Source organism: Anthonomus grandis, chromosome 1 (assembly GCF_022605725.1).
Source record: "Anthonomus grandis grandis chromosome 1, icAntGran1.3, whole genome shotgun sequence".
Classification (NCBI taxonomy): Eukaryota; Metazoa; Arthropoda; class Insecta; order Coleoptera; family Curculionidae; genus Anthonomus; species Anthonomus grandis.
The window spans coordinates 39,728,358-39,744,428 of NC_065546.1; the positions used below are offsets into that span (position 1 = coordinate 39,728,358).

General features: G+C 35.2%; 1 protein-coding gene across 7 annotated transcripts in view; it reads right to left on the reverse strand.

Annotated features, from left to right (window-relative positions):
• Window position 1: 1 nt before the first annotated feature.
• Window positions 2–16,071, reverse strand: part of LOC126750197 (uncharacterized) — an 86,442-nt gene continuing 70,372 nt past the window's right edge. For 6 of the 7 annotated variants that reach the window (XM_050459765.1, XM_050459751.1, XM_050459742.1 and 3 more), the window contains 6 exons: window positions 4,444–4,638; window positions 4,174–4,391; window positions 3,909–4,108; window positions 3,699–3,859; window positions 1,024–3,642; window positions 2–821 (listed from right to left, as the gene is read on the reverse strand). In XM_050459765.1, the coding sequence (XP_050315722.1) occupies window positions 487–821; window positions 1,024–3,642; window positions 3,699–3,859; window positions 3,909–4,108; window positions 4,174–4,391; window positions 4,444–4,638 (3,728 nt within the window). In that variant the 3' untranslated portion in view covers window positions 2–486. The remainder of the gene's footprint in view (window positions 822–1,023; window positions 3,643–3,698; window positions 3,860–3,908; window positions 4,109–4,173; window positions 4,392–4,443; window positions 4,639–16,071) is intronic. The other variant, XM_050459778.1, reaches the window with a different exon arrangement.

Genomic DNA, 16,071 nt, shown 5'->3' on the forward strand with positions numbered 1-16,071 from the left:
GTTGTCTTTTCTTTAGTTTATTTTTAACGTAAAACAACGAATAACGATACATAACTGCCGACAGTATGTGTGTGGTTGTGGAGGGGAAGAATATAGCAACTTCAAAACACTCTAAGAACATCAAAAAACTAAACACAGAGCTTTTAATATAAATTGGAGAAAAATCAGTATAATATAATGAATATTACATTTATCCTTACATAACAGTTTTGGTTAGTGCCTTAAATAAATAACATAAACCATTATATACATATCAACCATAAATTAAATCTACCTTACAACAGGTCGTTTATTTGCCACCTGCACTCGGACTATGAATGAAAACCACGACATCTAACCGAATAAGATAAACTAATGTTAGTGACAATAATAATATTGGCAGGGCAAACAGAATTCCATAATTAGTCCGAGCGTCGGTATTCTCGGATTTTCATCTCGGTCCAACAATCCCGCATCAAGGATTGGTCGAAATGACGTTTTCTCAACTTAAAAATCAGAATAGGGCGATCTTGGCTTGTCAAACGTTAACGGTTTATATACGTCCTTGGTCTGACCCCAACCTCTAGCGGCCGTGTTATAATTCTGGAAATTATCGAAGCTGATTTTCTTAACTGGCAAAGGGGTGGAGATGAATGAGTCGTCGTAAGTATGAGTGGGGGTGTAACTTGAATCGGTCTGGTGAGCGTTGTATTTCGGACTGGGGTAGAAACTAGGTAGAGGGCTGTTGCTTTCTTGGGGTACAAACACTGGCGGCACCACGTTTGGCTTGTAGCTGGGTGATAGTGGTGGCTTCGATTGGGACCTTGGAAGTGTTGCAGAGCCTAAAATAAAAATCCAAACACCTTAATGCATACCGGAGGTTGGTAAGGATGGATGACAAACTTCAAAAGAAGACACCAAAATGACAACATTTTCTTCAGAATGTCATGATGAGGAATAGAAGAGCTAAAACCTCACAGATAACAAATACCAAAACGTAACATTTATTGTGACATTGAACAAACAAAACAACAAAAGTCTTGCCTGACTCATAAGCCACTCGTGCGCTCTCTATCGGTTGAAAAGTAGAAGCAGTTTGAAGCTGCGCTTGGCTGCAAGCTTGAGAAAATTGAGATGATGTTTGGGATATTTGGGAGGAAGAATATCTGCAAAATGAGCTGTTTTCTGATTGCTGCAAGGAGTAGAATTTGCTGGGATCAGGTTGGGAGAAGCTGGAGTTTTGAACGGTGGAGCTAGTCACATAGTACAAATTGTCAAATTCTTTTTCGGCTTTTTTAAGCATTTGGTCAGTATTAGAGCAGGGTGGGAGTTGAAGCTTGGGCTCTTCAGGTATCTGAGTTTGACTTTTACTTTTTGTAAGTTTTTCAACCACATCAGGTAAAGGATCTCTGATTTGCTTGTATTGCATTGGGGGCATTATGGACTGTTCGAAAGTTTTAATAAGAGATTTTACAGGGACTTTTACATAGTCCTCATCTGCACTCTGATCACTGGGATAACTTGGCTTTTGATACTCTTGTTGAGGCCTTGGCTGAGCATAAAGCTGCTGAGGTTGCTGGTGTTGGAAAGATATTTGTTGTTGGAGTTGCTGACTTAGTAGCTGTTGTTGTTGCTGGGTACTTGATATGACCTGAGCATACTGAGCATCGGGTTTCTCCTTTCCATTTCTTAGTTGCTCACAACTGGGTTGAATTTGACCTCCAGCAATGTATCCAACAGCGGGTTGTTGATACAAAACTTCGCCAGTGAGTGGATCAATATACTCTTCCTGTACGATCTGAAAATCTATATCAACTTCACGTTCTTGCTGATAAAATATTTTTTCCACCTCCTCATTTGCGCTCGGCCTAAATATTTCAACTTCAGCCTTCTCGTTCGTTTTGACTGTCTGTTTTAAATTACTGTTATCAGTTGTTTCTTCTTTAGTTTCCAGTTCGGTTTGCTCAAACTGGGATTTATTGGGATCCCTGACTTGGGAGACATTTTTGGAAGCATTTTGGTTATATCGCCTTTGGAGCATCGACTTCTGCCTGCCTACCAACGCTTTTCGGAATTCATCGTTAATATTGAGTTCCCCAAATAGGGGTCTTGCTCCTATGATGGCACCGGGAGGCTTCTTACAGATTTTTTGCTGAACTTCATATGTGAGGTTGTCTTTTGGTGGGGATTTTTTGAGAGAGGGTTTTCCAATCGTAGGTTCTAACGGTTGAGATGTATCTTTAGGTAAAGACTCGTTTGGCTCAGATGATTTAGTTGGAACATCTTTTTCAAGTGTCTGACATTCATTACTTTCCAAGTGTGTTAATTTAACTTCGTTAATAGTCTTTACCTCAGGCTTTCCTAACTTAGAAGACTGAGAAACTTCAGTTTTATCGAGATCTGGTTCAGTTTCACTATATTCCTCAAAAGTAGTTTCCTCCTGTGAAGGAATACCTTCTCTCGTTTTTTTCATACTATTTAATATAGCAAATGCTTCCCTTTCTTCTTCCTCCTGCTGCAAAGTGAGGTCTTTATACTCAACATTGGCATTCTTTAACCCACTTATAGCATACTTGTCAACCAAATTGTACGTCTTTTGGATGTGTTTTAGCTCATTGAAGCATCCCTGCTGATACACCATTACTTCAGCTTTTTCCCTATCACTCTCGATAGCTAACTTTCGAGCATGTTCTTCGAGTTCTGGATTCTTCTCTACAGCAGTCTTTTTTATGATTATTTTGGTCTTGTTGTCTGGGACCTTCTGGTCTTCATCCTCCTGTTCCACCTCTTGGGTTTCATGTTCTTCCGGCACGAAAACTCTCATTGGTGATAAGGCCCTGGCGTTAAAATGCCCATGGCTTTGAAATAGTTCTGACTGGATTGTCCTTGAGTTATCATCGTTTTTAGTAAAGCTACGTTCACATAGTTTTGAATCAAGGTCTCCTAAGGAGTAAGTGAATTCAGGCTGAGTAGGTTTTGAATCAACGATCGTATTAGGTGATTTTATATCATACTTTTGGTCATTTAAAAAGATTGGGGCATAAGGTTTGCTGGCTAGAGGTCTAAAGAGCTTGGACTCGGTCTTTTCTGCTGCTAGGTATTTGGATATATTTGGTATAGTTGGGAAAGGTATATTGGCTGAAACTTCTTCTGCAGTAGTTGTAGGCAGATCAATAAAGTCTGGAGGTGGAGGAAAATCTTCATTACAAAGACTTTCATCTACAGACGGTTGCACTGAAAAAGGTATAGGACTAGTCCTTAATGTGACTACATCTTGTTCCAGAAGCTCTGGATTTAACGTTATATCTGGCACCCCAGGAAACGGTGAGGATGCTCTTAAAGACGAAGATACACTTCGATTTTCTTGAAACCCTTTGATATCCCTTTCAACGATTTCAGGTTCCAGCACCACATCTGGTATGATAGGAAAGGGAGATCGAGCATGCTCTTCTCTTCTGCGAGCAATTTCTTTGATGGCTTCCTGTTGATGATCAGGTTTTGATTCAAGAAAAGACGGGGTTACAGAACGAATAACCTCAGACATAGAAGACCCTAAAGTCTCAACTTGAGTGACATCAGGAATAGTAGGAAATGGGGAGGTGGGAGGATGTTTCTCTTCTATTTGAGCTGCAAAGATGTTATTTAATGCTGCATTTATACTACCTAAAAAAGCGTTAAGTATAAAGCTAATTAAGCAGTATGGGCTGCATTATACTAACTGTAATTTTGCTTCTTGACTGGTCCAGAGTTCCAGGCCTGGGGAAGTGCTGGTTTGTAAACATCGGTGCTGCTAGAGCCTTTTTGGAGATTCTCAACGATTCGATTAATGCTGTCGCTGTTGTAGGCTGGGTTGTGAGTAAAAATCTTTTGGTCACCATACCTATGATTTAATTTAGTATTGTGGGAATTAGAGGATTTTTGCTTCTCACCCATTGGATTTGGGAATAGTCCAAGAAGCCAGGTTGTCAGATTTCAGAGCTTCCTCGTATGAATTCACGGCTGGTGCCACGTAGCTACCCTTTGTGGGCCAAGCAGGTTCTACCTGGAAAGCTGTATCGACTGATCCAGTTTCCAGAGCAGCGTCCCAGGGGGATTTTATCAGTTTTATACGTGGACGAGTAAACTTTTCCTAAATAGTTAGACTCAAATAATTTACAATCCAAGGAAATATGTATGGAAATACGGTTAGTTCACCTGTATTTCGTCAAGTTTCTCCTTATGAGCTAACCGTTGCTGGGTCTCTGGAAGGTAACTGGGAGGAGGCACGTTAACAGGAGGAGCAAGAGGTGATAAAGTAGGCACTGGTGATGGAGAGATAACGTCAGGTATAGTGGATGGTGGTCTACTGCCGTTGGTTTCTCCAACTACCCACTTCTCGGAGCGCTTGCGTCGTTTGGCAAATAATTCTGCACCTGGAAGGAATCAATAAGTCGTTTGTCATTTGTTTTCTGTCAGTTTTAATACCTTTTCCTTTGGGTGAATTGAGACCTTTGACGATTTCCAAACAAACTTCTGGAGATAGAGCGGTTTCGAAGGTGTAACCTTGTTTCTTTAATGTATTGATATCTTGGACTTGACCTGCTGGGTTCATAACAAGTTTAAGGGGGTCTTTTTTACCTGAGCCATCGCTGGATGCTGTACCATTAAGAGTACCACGACCTAAAATAATAATTTCTTAAGATTAGAGAAGAGGTTTTATAAGGAAGGTCATATTGTCTGGGACAAATATCGAAGTCTTATTCAGGAATTAGTTTGAAAATTGTTTTAACAGTTTGATATTGGTGTATTGATGTGTCGAATATTTTAAGATTTAGTTGGCTTGAGAGCAAGTTGAGTAGATTGAAAAGATATGGTGGGTTAGTAAATTTGCTAGTAAACTAGCCAAACGCCTCAGTTAGCTTTGGTTGGGTTTGATTTGGTTTGGTTAGGTTTTGTTGGGTTTGGAGCGAATTGGTTGGATTTGCTTCAATTTGATAGATTTTGTTTAGTTGGATTTGATTTGAATTTACTTAGGCTTGGTTGAAAAATTACACTTATTCATAACAGTTGATAGAATGCTCTTAAAATATGTAAACCTAATAATTTTAATATAATATCATATTATTTTACTCTTCTACAGATCACAGTCATTACATCATTTGCCAACTGGTATGCGGCTAAGGTACCAGCAACCAACAGCGCAACAAAATAATTTTCGTATAACAAAATGTCAACGCAAACCAAAAATTATTTTTCCAGAAATAACAAATTTTAAAAAGGCCTCCTAAAAATTTTTCTCTCTACGCATGCCAGCCTAAAATTCAATTTACAACAGACTCATAAAAACAATTTTCCAGGCACAGGAACGCACATATATAAAACTAACCTTAATTTCTCCAAAAAATAAAAAACCACCAGACTGAGAGATAAATATAGAAAAAGGAAGAGATTAGAAATTATTAGGGGAACGAATTCGATTAACACTAATTCCCTTTTGATGGTCTGTTTGTTAATTCGACCGCTCGCAATTTATCTGGTTCTATTTTTGGTTTTTTGTGCCGAGACTATTAGTTTCAAAAACGAGCCAGGATAGGACTGGCATATACCTTGGTATTCCAGAGATTAATTTTCACTGATCACTTTTACCAATTATAAAAGAAATCATGGGATCATAAGAAAATGATTTAGAAAATTAAGAAATTTTGTTGAGAGTCCAAAGATTCAAAAGATTTCTGAAAAATCTGAGTTTTTGGAAAAAAAGTAATTTGTTTCAAAAGGTAATTACTAAAACTGTCATAAGTTAATCTGTCGTCTATATATTAGGAAAAGTTGATGATGGTGGCCGAATTACGAAACGTCCTATTGGAAACTCACAATCCTATCACAAAAATATGCTGTAATATTGCAAAAATAACAATTAGAACTGGGATTAAATCTTAACAAAATAATGTTCAAAACTCGTCTCGGAGGTTCTGGAAAATGCTAGAATATTTATTAAGCAGGAATAAATATTTTCAAATATCGTATTGATTATACTCCGGACCTGTTTAATGGACATTATATGGCCACTTGCCAACTTCACGCCATTCGGATTTTTACATCCGGATAATGCCTGGACATATCGCTAACTTCGAAGAAAGATTGAAAATACTTCATTATGTGCTAATCTCTTTATTTTGCAACATGAACGTGGGTCGTTTTCTAGTGCAGTGTTTAGAAAAATATTCATAACTAGGCCTCTACGATTGAAGCCGAAAAGCAACAGTTAAATCTGAAAATTTCTTTTCTTAAACGTTATACAATATACGTCAATAAAATGTAAAGAAACGTATTAATATTTGTATGTATATAATATACTAGACAGTTTTGAAAAAAATACTTCAATATACACCCAGAGAACGTCCTAATAAGATACATGTTCCAGAAGATTCTAAGTGATCTTTTATAACTAATTTAAAAATATAAAAAATGTTATAAGCATTGTTAAAATTAACTTATTAGAATATAGTCATAAGAAAAGATATATAAAACGTTAATTTTCAGGTCCATATGTTGAAGCACTTCTAAAAGAAGCTTGAAATACCCTTTTAGAATTAATTTTTATTTTTTGTGAACGTAAGCAAGAAGTCGTAGCACATTTTTAGTCTACCCTGTATACATGAATTCATCATCAAAAAAATTGCTGAATCGCTGAAAAAACCTGAATTTTAAATGAATTTGGTCCAACTTGCGCGTCCTAACTGTATAATATTGACACAGAAAATAAGGAAAAAAAATACTATGCTATGCCAAGGAGCAGGAAAAACATATTACTTTACTCAATTTATTTATGGAGAAAAAATTGTGCATCATGTTTAACATTGAGAGGACGCTTAAAAAGGAATCTTGAATCTGGAATCTTGTCTTGCTATTTTGTCAACCCGTTCATACACCCTGGTATCCTGGGACCTACCTTAGTCTGACCTCTTTGTAAGCTCGAAAAATTCATCCATTTTCCCGAAGATGCTGGTCATACACTTTTATAAAAGGTAAAAACACAAAATCTACAGCATCACAAATACTATATTTTTGTATAAATTAGTGTCCGTCTTTGTTTTGTATACGTCCTTCTTTTTCTTTCACTTCTTCCTCTTCGAGAACGAATCATTCTTGCACTGTTAACTAACACGTCAACAATATCACTTTTCTTCTTCTTTTTCTTCGTAACATTCATTTTTTTCTTATATGTTTGCTTTTTCATTACCTCTACTAGCTAATAATTCCTTTCATTGATATTGACTTTTTCGATCCTAAGTCTACTTTCCACCCGTCAGATGAAACAGAGAATGTAAAGTCCTATGGTTGGAACCTTTGGTGTGACACTCAAATTGCGAGACAGTTTTACTACAAACCAAAACTCTTTATTCTTACTCTCGACACGTGTTTCGCTAACAATGTTGAGAGTAAAAATAAAGAGTTTTGGATTGTGGTAAAATTGTCTTGTAATTTAAGAGAATGTAAAGCATGTAATTTTTCTTCTTCCTCCTAATTCCCCTAATCTCCCGTCTTCTTCTCTGTCCGTACAAAAGTAAAATCATTTTTAGGTCATGAAATTGAATATAAATGTCATTAATGCCTCTCTTCCTCATCTCTTTCTCGTTTTCCTTATTCTTTGTTCTTGGTCTTCGGAATTCTGTATAAGGCTGGGTGGCCTGAGCAAAATACTTCGATCGTTCTTCTTCTTCAAGAAATGGCATGAGCCTAAGCAGAATAGTTCAGTTGTTCTTCTTAAAAAACGTTAACAGGGTCACTTTTCTTCGACGCTGTCTTCCTCTTTATCTTGAGTAACTAATAATTCCTTTTGTTGACGGCATAAAAACTAAATATACGACTTTAACCCCTAAGAGGAAAAGAAAAACAACAATAATGAAATTTTTCTTCTTCCTCTTACTATTTGTTTTCTACTTCGTCTCTGCAGGCTGAAAAACAAACTACACTTTCGGCGCATTGTATGGACAAGAAACGTCATTAATGTCACTTTTTCTTCTTCTTCTTCTTGAAATACGTATGTCACTTTCCTTCTACTTCGTCTTTATTAACTAATAATTTCTTTCGTTGGCATTGATATTTTTGGCTTGAAAACTAAATTTACGACTTCAACAGATAAAAAAAACCGTCAACAATCAATCCTTTACTTTTCTTCTTCTACTGTTAAACGGAACCGAAATGTCATCAATGTTACTTCCTTTTTTCCTCTTTCTTTTTCTTGGTTTTCTCTAGCCTGTAAAAAGCTGGGTGGCCTAAGCAATGTAATTAGTTCCTTCTTATTCTTCTTGAAATATGTGAACAATGTCAGCTTTCTTCTACATCGTCTTTTTCTTCATCTTTATTAAATAATAATCCTTTCGCTGACATTGATCCTTTTGGCTTAAAAGCTAAATCAACGACTACAATCTTCAATGTAATTGTTCGTCTTCCTCTCAATATATGACTTCTTCTTCGTCTCGGCAAGCTGGAAATTCAGTCACTTTCAGCCCATGAAATGGAACAGAAATGTCATCAATATTTCTTCTTGATAATCAAATTGTAGTTATTCTTGTAACGAAGCCTTTTAAACGACAAAGAGCCACAGTATATTTAATGTATCTTCTTTCTTTTCGCAATCTTCGCGAGCCTGTTTAAAGCTGAGTGGGCTAAGTAGAATAGTTGGGCCCTTCTTCTTCTTCTTGTTCATATTTTTAAAAAACATGAGCAGTGTCATTATTCTTTTTTGTCTTTGCTAACTAATATGTCCTTTGGTTAACTGCTGTTTTTGGATAAAAAAGTAAATCTACGTCTTCAACCCACGAGATGAAAAGCCAAACGTCAACAATATCATTTTTTTTATTCCTCTCACTATTTGTTTTCTTCTTTATCTCTGCGAACCGGAAATCAAAATTTTCTTTCAGTTTGTGAAATGAAAAAACATTTCATTAACGTCACTTTCTTTTTTCTTCTTCTCTTTGACTTTCACAGGTTTGCAAAATTATGTCGGACTTAAGCAAAAGGGTTCAATTCTTCTTCTTATCTCTTATCTTACTCATTTCTTTCTGTTCTTCTACTTCTTCTTGATAAGTCACTTAATGAATTTGGAAATTTATTTTTTGTTATTCTAGTAACCTCGAAGTATATTAAATGACAAAAGCTCAAAGCATATTTAATTCTATTTCTTCTTCTTGCTCTTCGTAAGCCTATAAAAAGTTGCGTGGGCTAAGGAGAATAATTATGCGCTTATTTTTCTTCTTGTTATTATTTTCGAAAAACATGAGCAGTGTTTATTTTTCTTCTTTGTCTATGCAAGCTGGAAATCAAAATCCGTTTTCAACCAGCAGATAAGGTGGAGAAAATTATCAATTTCACTTTCCTTTTCTTCTTCTTCTACTTCTTGGTTTTCACAGGCTTGTAGTATAATTTTTGTTGGTTATATAATTTTTGTCATTCTACTGATCTCAAAGCATGTCATTAACATATAACGTCAATACAAAAACCACAACATACTTAATTTTTCTTCTTCTTGGTCTTCGCGATTTTGTAAGAAGCTGGCCTAAGCAGAATAATTTGGTCTTTCTTGTTCTTCTTCTTCTTTTTTTTCTCGTTGACGAAAAAATTTGTGAATGTCCTCTCTTCATCCAAACATCGACGGCCCCAACAATAAACCTATTAAAGATAATAACAACTTGTCAAGTCATCCCTCGACGCATTAAATCTCTTAACGCCGTTATTAACAGGAGTCTCGTAACCCAAATAAATACGCGCTTATTGTTATAAAAGTGGGTCAAACGCCTTCTCCCTATGCATTTTATCGACTTTTAATGCCGAACGGGGATTCCGACAAATACTGTATTTGTGATGCTGTAGATTTTGTGCTTTTACCTTTTATAAAAGCCTTTGTAAGCTGTCAATCTTTTTAATGTGTATCTGCACTCCTGGACTAGCGCTCAGCTGGCCTTGGGTTTTTGGGTAGCCTTAAGGGTACCTTGACTATCAGAGTAAATACAAATCCCATCGGTACCATACAATGCTTTCCGTTTGTTTGCTTCTATAAGCAAACAACTATGCTTGGGGACTTGTAGTATGTCTCCCTAGCGGAAAGGGTCCTCTTTGATCGTCTCCATCCTGTACGCCTCCGGCTAACTTGGTGCTTTCCATCCATAACCCAACTGTGTTAGGTATGGAAACCATTTAGCTCCTTTACTTAGTTTATTGACCATTTTTCCTTTGTTGGGATTTCCACCCAAAAGTCTTTATTCGACCTTAGTTTGCGACTCGCTGTAGTATACCTGGAAGTTAGAATGGACTTTGTCTTAAGTGACCATTGCGCCATTATTCGCTAATTTTAATCCTTTTATGCACCGCCATGGCCTTTTAATCCAAACTAGGAGTTCCGGTATTACAAGAAGAATGTTTAGAGGTGCCGCAGCAGCTGTTTGGGCGCTGATAACCTTTAATGGCGGTCGTATGACTACAGCATAAAGACACTAAATAATATGTGGTTTTAGACCCCATCTTGTACCTATTGTTCGCCACAATTGCCATTTTAGGGCTATTACCTTATTTACTACTTATTCTATGTTGATATGAGTTTGCTGTCTAAAGTAACTCCCATGTGTTTCACCTGCTGCCCTAATATTAAGCGAGTCTAACACATAGTGGGAGGTTTAGGTCGACAGAATTGTCTTCTGATACAACTGTTTCACCATTCTGCACGCAGAATCCATTACATTCGCTCACAAATAGTCCACGACAATCCATCGTCCGCGTATGCTTAGGCATAGAATGCTTCAATTTCTAGCTTCCAGCTTAGAAGACAGGAACAGGTACCCCTGGTCAAGGGAGTATGGTAAATGGTAACTGTTTTTGCTTTATTAAATGGGTCCTCCAATATGCCCCTATCCTTCCACGCCAAAGAAAAGAGCAAGTGCCATTTGCTTGTTTTCCATAGCTTGTTCAGCCTTGCTCACTATATAATGAAGAGTCGTTTCAGTGAATTTCCATTCAAGTAGGTATGTCGATGTCTATTTAAAAATAGTAGTGATTCTGTTAGAATTTCGTCTGTTATATACCTGTCTCTAAGAGTTTTGGTTTCCTTTCGGTAATTAAAACTCTCAATCTTTCGCAATATAAGAACGTATCTGTATCTATTAGATATTGGATATTCTAGTTAGTAATATATGGCAGCAATTTACTAAAGGTACCTAATATCACATTTCATTCCACCAATAAATATTTTTACTCCAAAAACTGAAAGTCTATCCAAAAGTTCTTTTAAAATCAAGAACATCCTCCTTCAGAAGGATACTGTTAAACTATATTAGGATTCAATAGTATCATTGTAGCTCGTGGTGAGTTTTACTTGTGCCAATAATTGTCTGTGAGAGACAAAATTCAGAGTTGGTCTATAACTTAATTAAGAATTTTGTTCCTAGATATTCCCTCGGATAGCATAGTAGCTGTTTCAGACTTTCGACGAATACGGCGGGACTAAGGAATGGAGTCATTGCTCCTAAGCCTGTTTTTGATATATATTATATTTTTATATATAGCTTTATTTGAATTTTGTCAACTCTTAGTAAATTAGTTTTCCAATTCCTTTCATAAAAAATAGGTCCAGAATCAATTATCGAGCGAACAAAAGATGTATAAAATAATAGGCACACTTTATGATGGGTACCGCAAGATGCTGGAGATATTTGTCGAAGTAAAATTAGGCCCTTTTTGTTTTCTTTATTAGATTAAGTATTTCTAGCAATTTGTTATTGGAAAATTAATTAATCAAGCTTTCTAGAAAATCATAATAGATCCATCCATATGTTACTATTTTTCAGCATTTTTTTTTATTAGTTTAATAATAAAGTAAACACTTATGATTCCCATGATTGATTCTTTCAAGCACATTAAACTTTCTTAAAAATTGCAATTAATTCTAATGGTATTCTCTTTAAGTTATTTTTTCTGATTGTAGTACGATTTGATCTTGATTGATCTGATAATAGTAAAGCCAACTGATAATTCTTCCAAAAATCCTAAAAGTCATAAATGACCCATTAACCTGGTGCTCTTTTAGAGCTAAGTTCTTCTGAATAATTTATTAGATTTTTGGTACCCCTGATAATTCTTTCAAAATATCTTAAAAATGATACATCTTAAAAAGATCTATCAACATGGTACTCTTTTCCGCCCATTTTTTCTGATAAAGTTGATAGTAAAGTCATCCAAAAACCTACTTTCTTATAACTACTTTCTTAAACTTTCTTAATAATTATAAAAGATCCATAGGTATGATACTCTATTAGAGCTACTTTTTTCTAGAAAATTGTAGAGACAAATCAAAGTTTTGGTATAGCTTGTCAAATATATCTAGAGTCGTACGCCCTGATCTGGAGCCAAATTTGACATTATTAAGCAATTATTTCGTGCATTTTTGAGATCGAAATACTTGTACAGGGTGTCCAAATTTGTACACTTTTGTAGGTTATCTCGTTTGCTATAGGAGATAGAGCCATTCCCATTTTAAATTACTTTGTTACTTTTTTATGAAACAAAATGTACCATTGTCAAAAATTTAACAGCTGTCATATTTTTTAAACTTCAGAGTGATTTTGAAAATTTTGGATTTTGGGACCTTCCTTGTATCTCCTCAATATGTTAAATTATAAATTGAAATTATTAAAAATATTATTGAAAAAGCAAAAAATGGTTTTGATGAGGTTTTTTCTGTAGAACACGATTATGTAATTTTTTTATTTCATTTTAATAATTTAGAATTTTCTCTTAAATAGAACACTTTGTATATTATTTTAAAAAAAAATCCGCTTTAATTTATTCCTTTTTTTGTTTTTTATCTGAAAATCTTAAATTTATCCTAAACAAAACAGATAACATAATCGTATTTTACAAAAAAATCGTATCAAAACCATTTTTTAGGTACTTTTTTGATATGTTAAATAATATGGGAGATAAAGGGGGATTCCAAAATCCAAAATTTTTAAAATCATTCTTTAGATTACAAACAATGACAGATGTCAACATTTTCTTTCATAAAAAAAGTAGAATAGTAATGCGAAAGCCGCATAGCTCTATCTCCTCTAACAACCGAGATAAAACAATGTTAACAGTAAGAGCAATCAAATCAAGGAGTACCTCAAGGATCTATACTTTTGTCACTCACTCTACGTGGTAGACATTTATGAAGCTGTAAAACATTCCACATTGCAGCAGTATGCTGACGACTCACAACTGTATATTCCTGTTTATATTGCAGATATTCATAATAATTCAATTTAACGTAAGACTCAGGTCGATTTACTGAATCTAGAAAATTACGCAAAAAATCACAACCTTAAATTAAATGTCTAAAAAAAAATCTAAAATTCTTTTAATGTATTTTTTTAATAATTTTTTTCTTAAATAATAATTTAAGGCAAAAGTTTAAAAATCGTATAAATCGTTCCAATTGTTCCAGAGGGAAAAAAACTAGAAATCACAATTCAAGTCAATTCTCTCTCTTTTGAACCACATGTAGAGAACAAAATTAAAGCAGGCTATTAATGCCTGAAAAATACTAAACTTAAACGAAACTTGTCCATAAAACAAAAATATTTACTTTGTGAAAGTCTTGTTTTATCGTTATTCGATTACGGTGACATGGCATATGGTAGCTCTTTGTATACAAACACCAAACAAGCAATTTAAAAAATTCAAAATTCCTGTATTCGATTTGCCTATAATATCCCATATAGAAACCATACTTAATATATTAATAATAAAAATTTAGTAAATATGACAAATAACATAGAGCATAATATGTTTACCTTTACTTATCGGATTATATAGGAAGGCCAACCGGCAAACTTGCAAAATTAATTTTTGTATTTTGAGCATTAACACATGATGCGAAATAATATAATTTTTGTTATGCCACAGAACCGCTTCATTCCAGCGCTCTTTTAAATTTGAGGGGGTTAAAATGTGAAATAGTATTACATCGAGCATTAAACAACTATCTTTAAACATATTTACTAAACAAATTAAATAACAGTTGCTAGTTGAACAAAGAATAGGTTAATTAACATCAGGTACAAAAAAAAGGAAAATTAAAAAAAAAAACATTCTTATTTGCCATTAGTTGAAAACTGTCTTTACCTTGGTAGACATCGGCATTTTCCTTTTTTAGAATCACCCTCGAGGAAACGCGTCTCAAAAAATCTACCACTAAGGAACGCGTTGGGTCTAATATACCCACAAAGGAAAAAAACTACATTTTTGTAAGTACATCCAAAAATTTATTTTTTTGTTAGAGATATTAATAGAACAAACAAAAGGTAATATTCTAACAGAAAATAATCGCAATATTCTACTTAGTTAACCTAAGAAGTAAAAATTAAACTTATGACACATTTTAGGCTCCGCCTCACTGACACGCCCTCTATAATATTTATTTGGCAATTTTTTCTTTACAAACTTCACAAATAGGTACAGTATGTTCGAGACATATATACTTTTTACAAAAACGGCAGGTATATTTTGTTTTACGATCTTTACAGAAGTTGCATCTTCCCTGTTTATTTTGAACGTTTTCGACAACTTCCACCAACTCAGTACCACTAATCCTCGCAGCAAGTTATCAAATTTCACTTGGCAAGTATTGCGAGGTTACTCGACTCTTCATGTAGTCCAATATGAGCTCCATACCAAGTTGTTTCAAAAAAAATCTTCTATCAATGCTGCTTTTATTAATATTATTGTTTTTATATATAACAAGAGCGTTAACACCAGCAACATTGAGCAGCCCATACAAGACTACCATGGGCCATCTACGCGTATTTCTAGCAACATTATACTTTGCGGTAAGTTGGTCGACAGTATCGACTCCACATTTGGTAGAATTATAAAAAGTAATGATTTCTTCTCCAGATAAAGCATCAATGGAATCGTCATGATGTAACGTAGATAGCAATATCACCTGCTTGTTTTTTTTTGGGATATACGATACAGTAGTCAAATCTTTAGTAAAGCCAAACACACTTGACTTTTCTGGTCGTACGGTAAAAAACTCTTTTGGAATTTGACGCTTATTTTTCCTAAGGGTGCCCACTATGGTCACCTGATGATTATTTAGTAATCTGTTGGCCACTTCAACCGAGGTGAACCAATTATCCATTGTCACGTTCCTTCGGGATTTCGATATTGGTAGGCACAGCCTTTCAACCACATCGGAAGCGTTGTTACTTACTGAATACTGCCCTGCAGGTTGTTTGCCTCAATACATTTCCATATTTAGAGTATAAAAAGACTTTGAGTCTGTCAGTGAGAATACTTTGAGTCCATATCGGGCCGGCTTATTGGGTATATATATCCTAAAACTACATCGGCCCCTAAAAGCACACAGCATTTCGTCGATTGTTGTATGTTTTCCCACAGAGTAATGTTTTTGGCAATTTTGTACTGCTGCTTCAAAAACTTTTCGAATTGGAGCTAGGTTGTCTTCACTTTTACGCTCTTTCCTTGTATGAATATCATCCATTCGCAAACACCTTAGTAAAAAACGAAATCTTCTTAGAGCCATTGTTGCTAGAAAAATTTCCACTCCTGTACCATCCCTCGACCAAAATTCAAAAATTGATGTCCTTCCTCCATGGTAAACTCCAGCTAGATAAAGTAGACCAATTAGTGCGCGCATCTCAATTACATCTGTCGGCCGTACATCAGATTTATTTTTGAATCGCTGAGAGATCATACTTTAAATATATATGTTTGTGCTATTTACTAAATCCATAACGATATCATCGTCAAAAAAAAGCTGCCACGTTTCGAATGGAGTTTGCGCATTTTGAGCTGGGCCAATTGCTCCGGGTAATCTTACAATTATGTTTTCTTGCCGCGTTCTCACATTTTTAGGAAAGCATGTTTTATTCCACTTCATTGCGTCTTTTGAACTTAATTGTAAATGAGTACGTCCATCTACTCTCGGTCTCCTGCTCGCTATCAGACTGGTGATCACTGAAGATTTCATACTGTGGATCCGCTTCTGAAGCCTCAGAATCTGAATAATTTTCAGGATCGGATGGAACTTCTTCATAAAGTTGGGTCAACTTT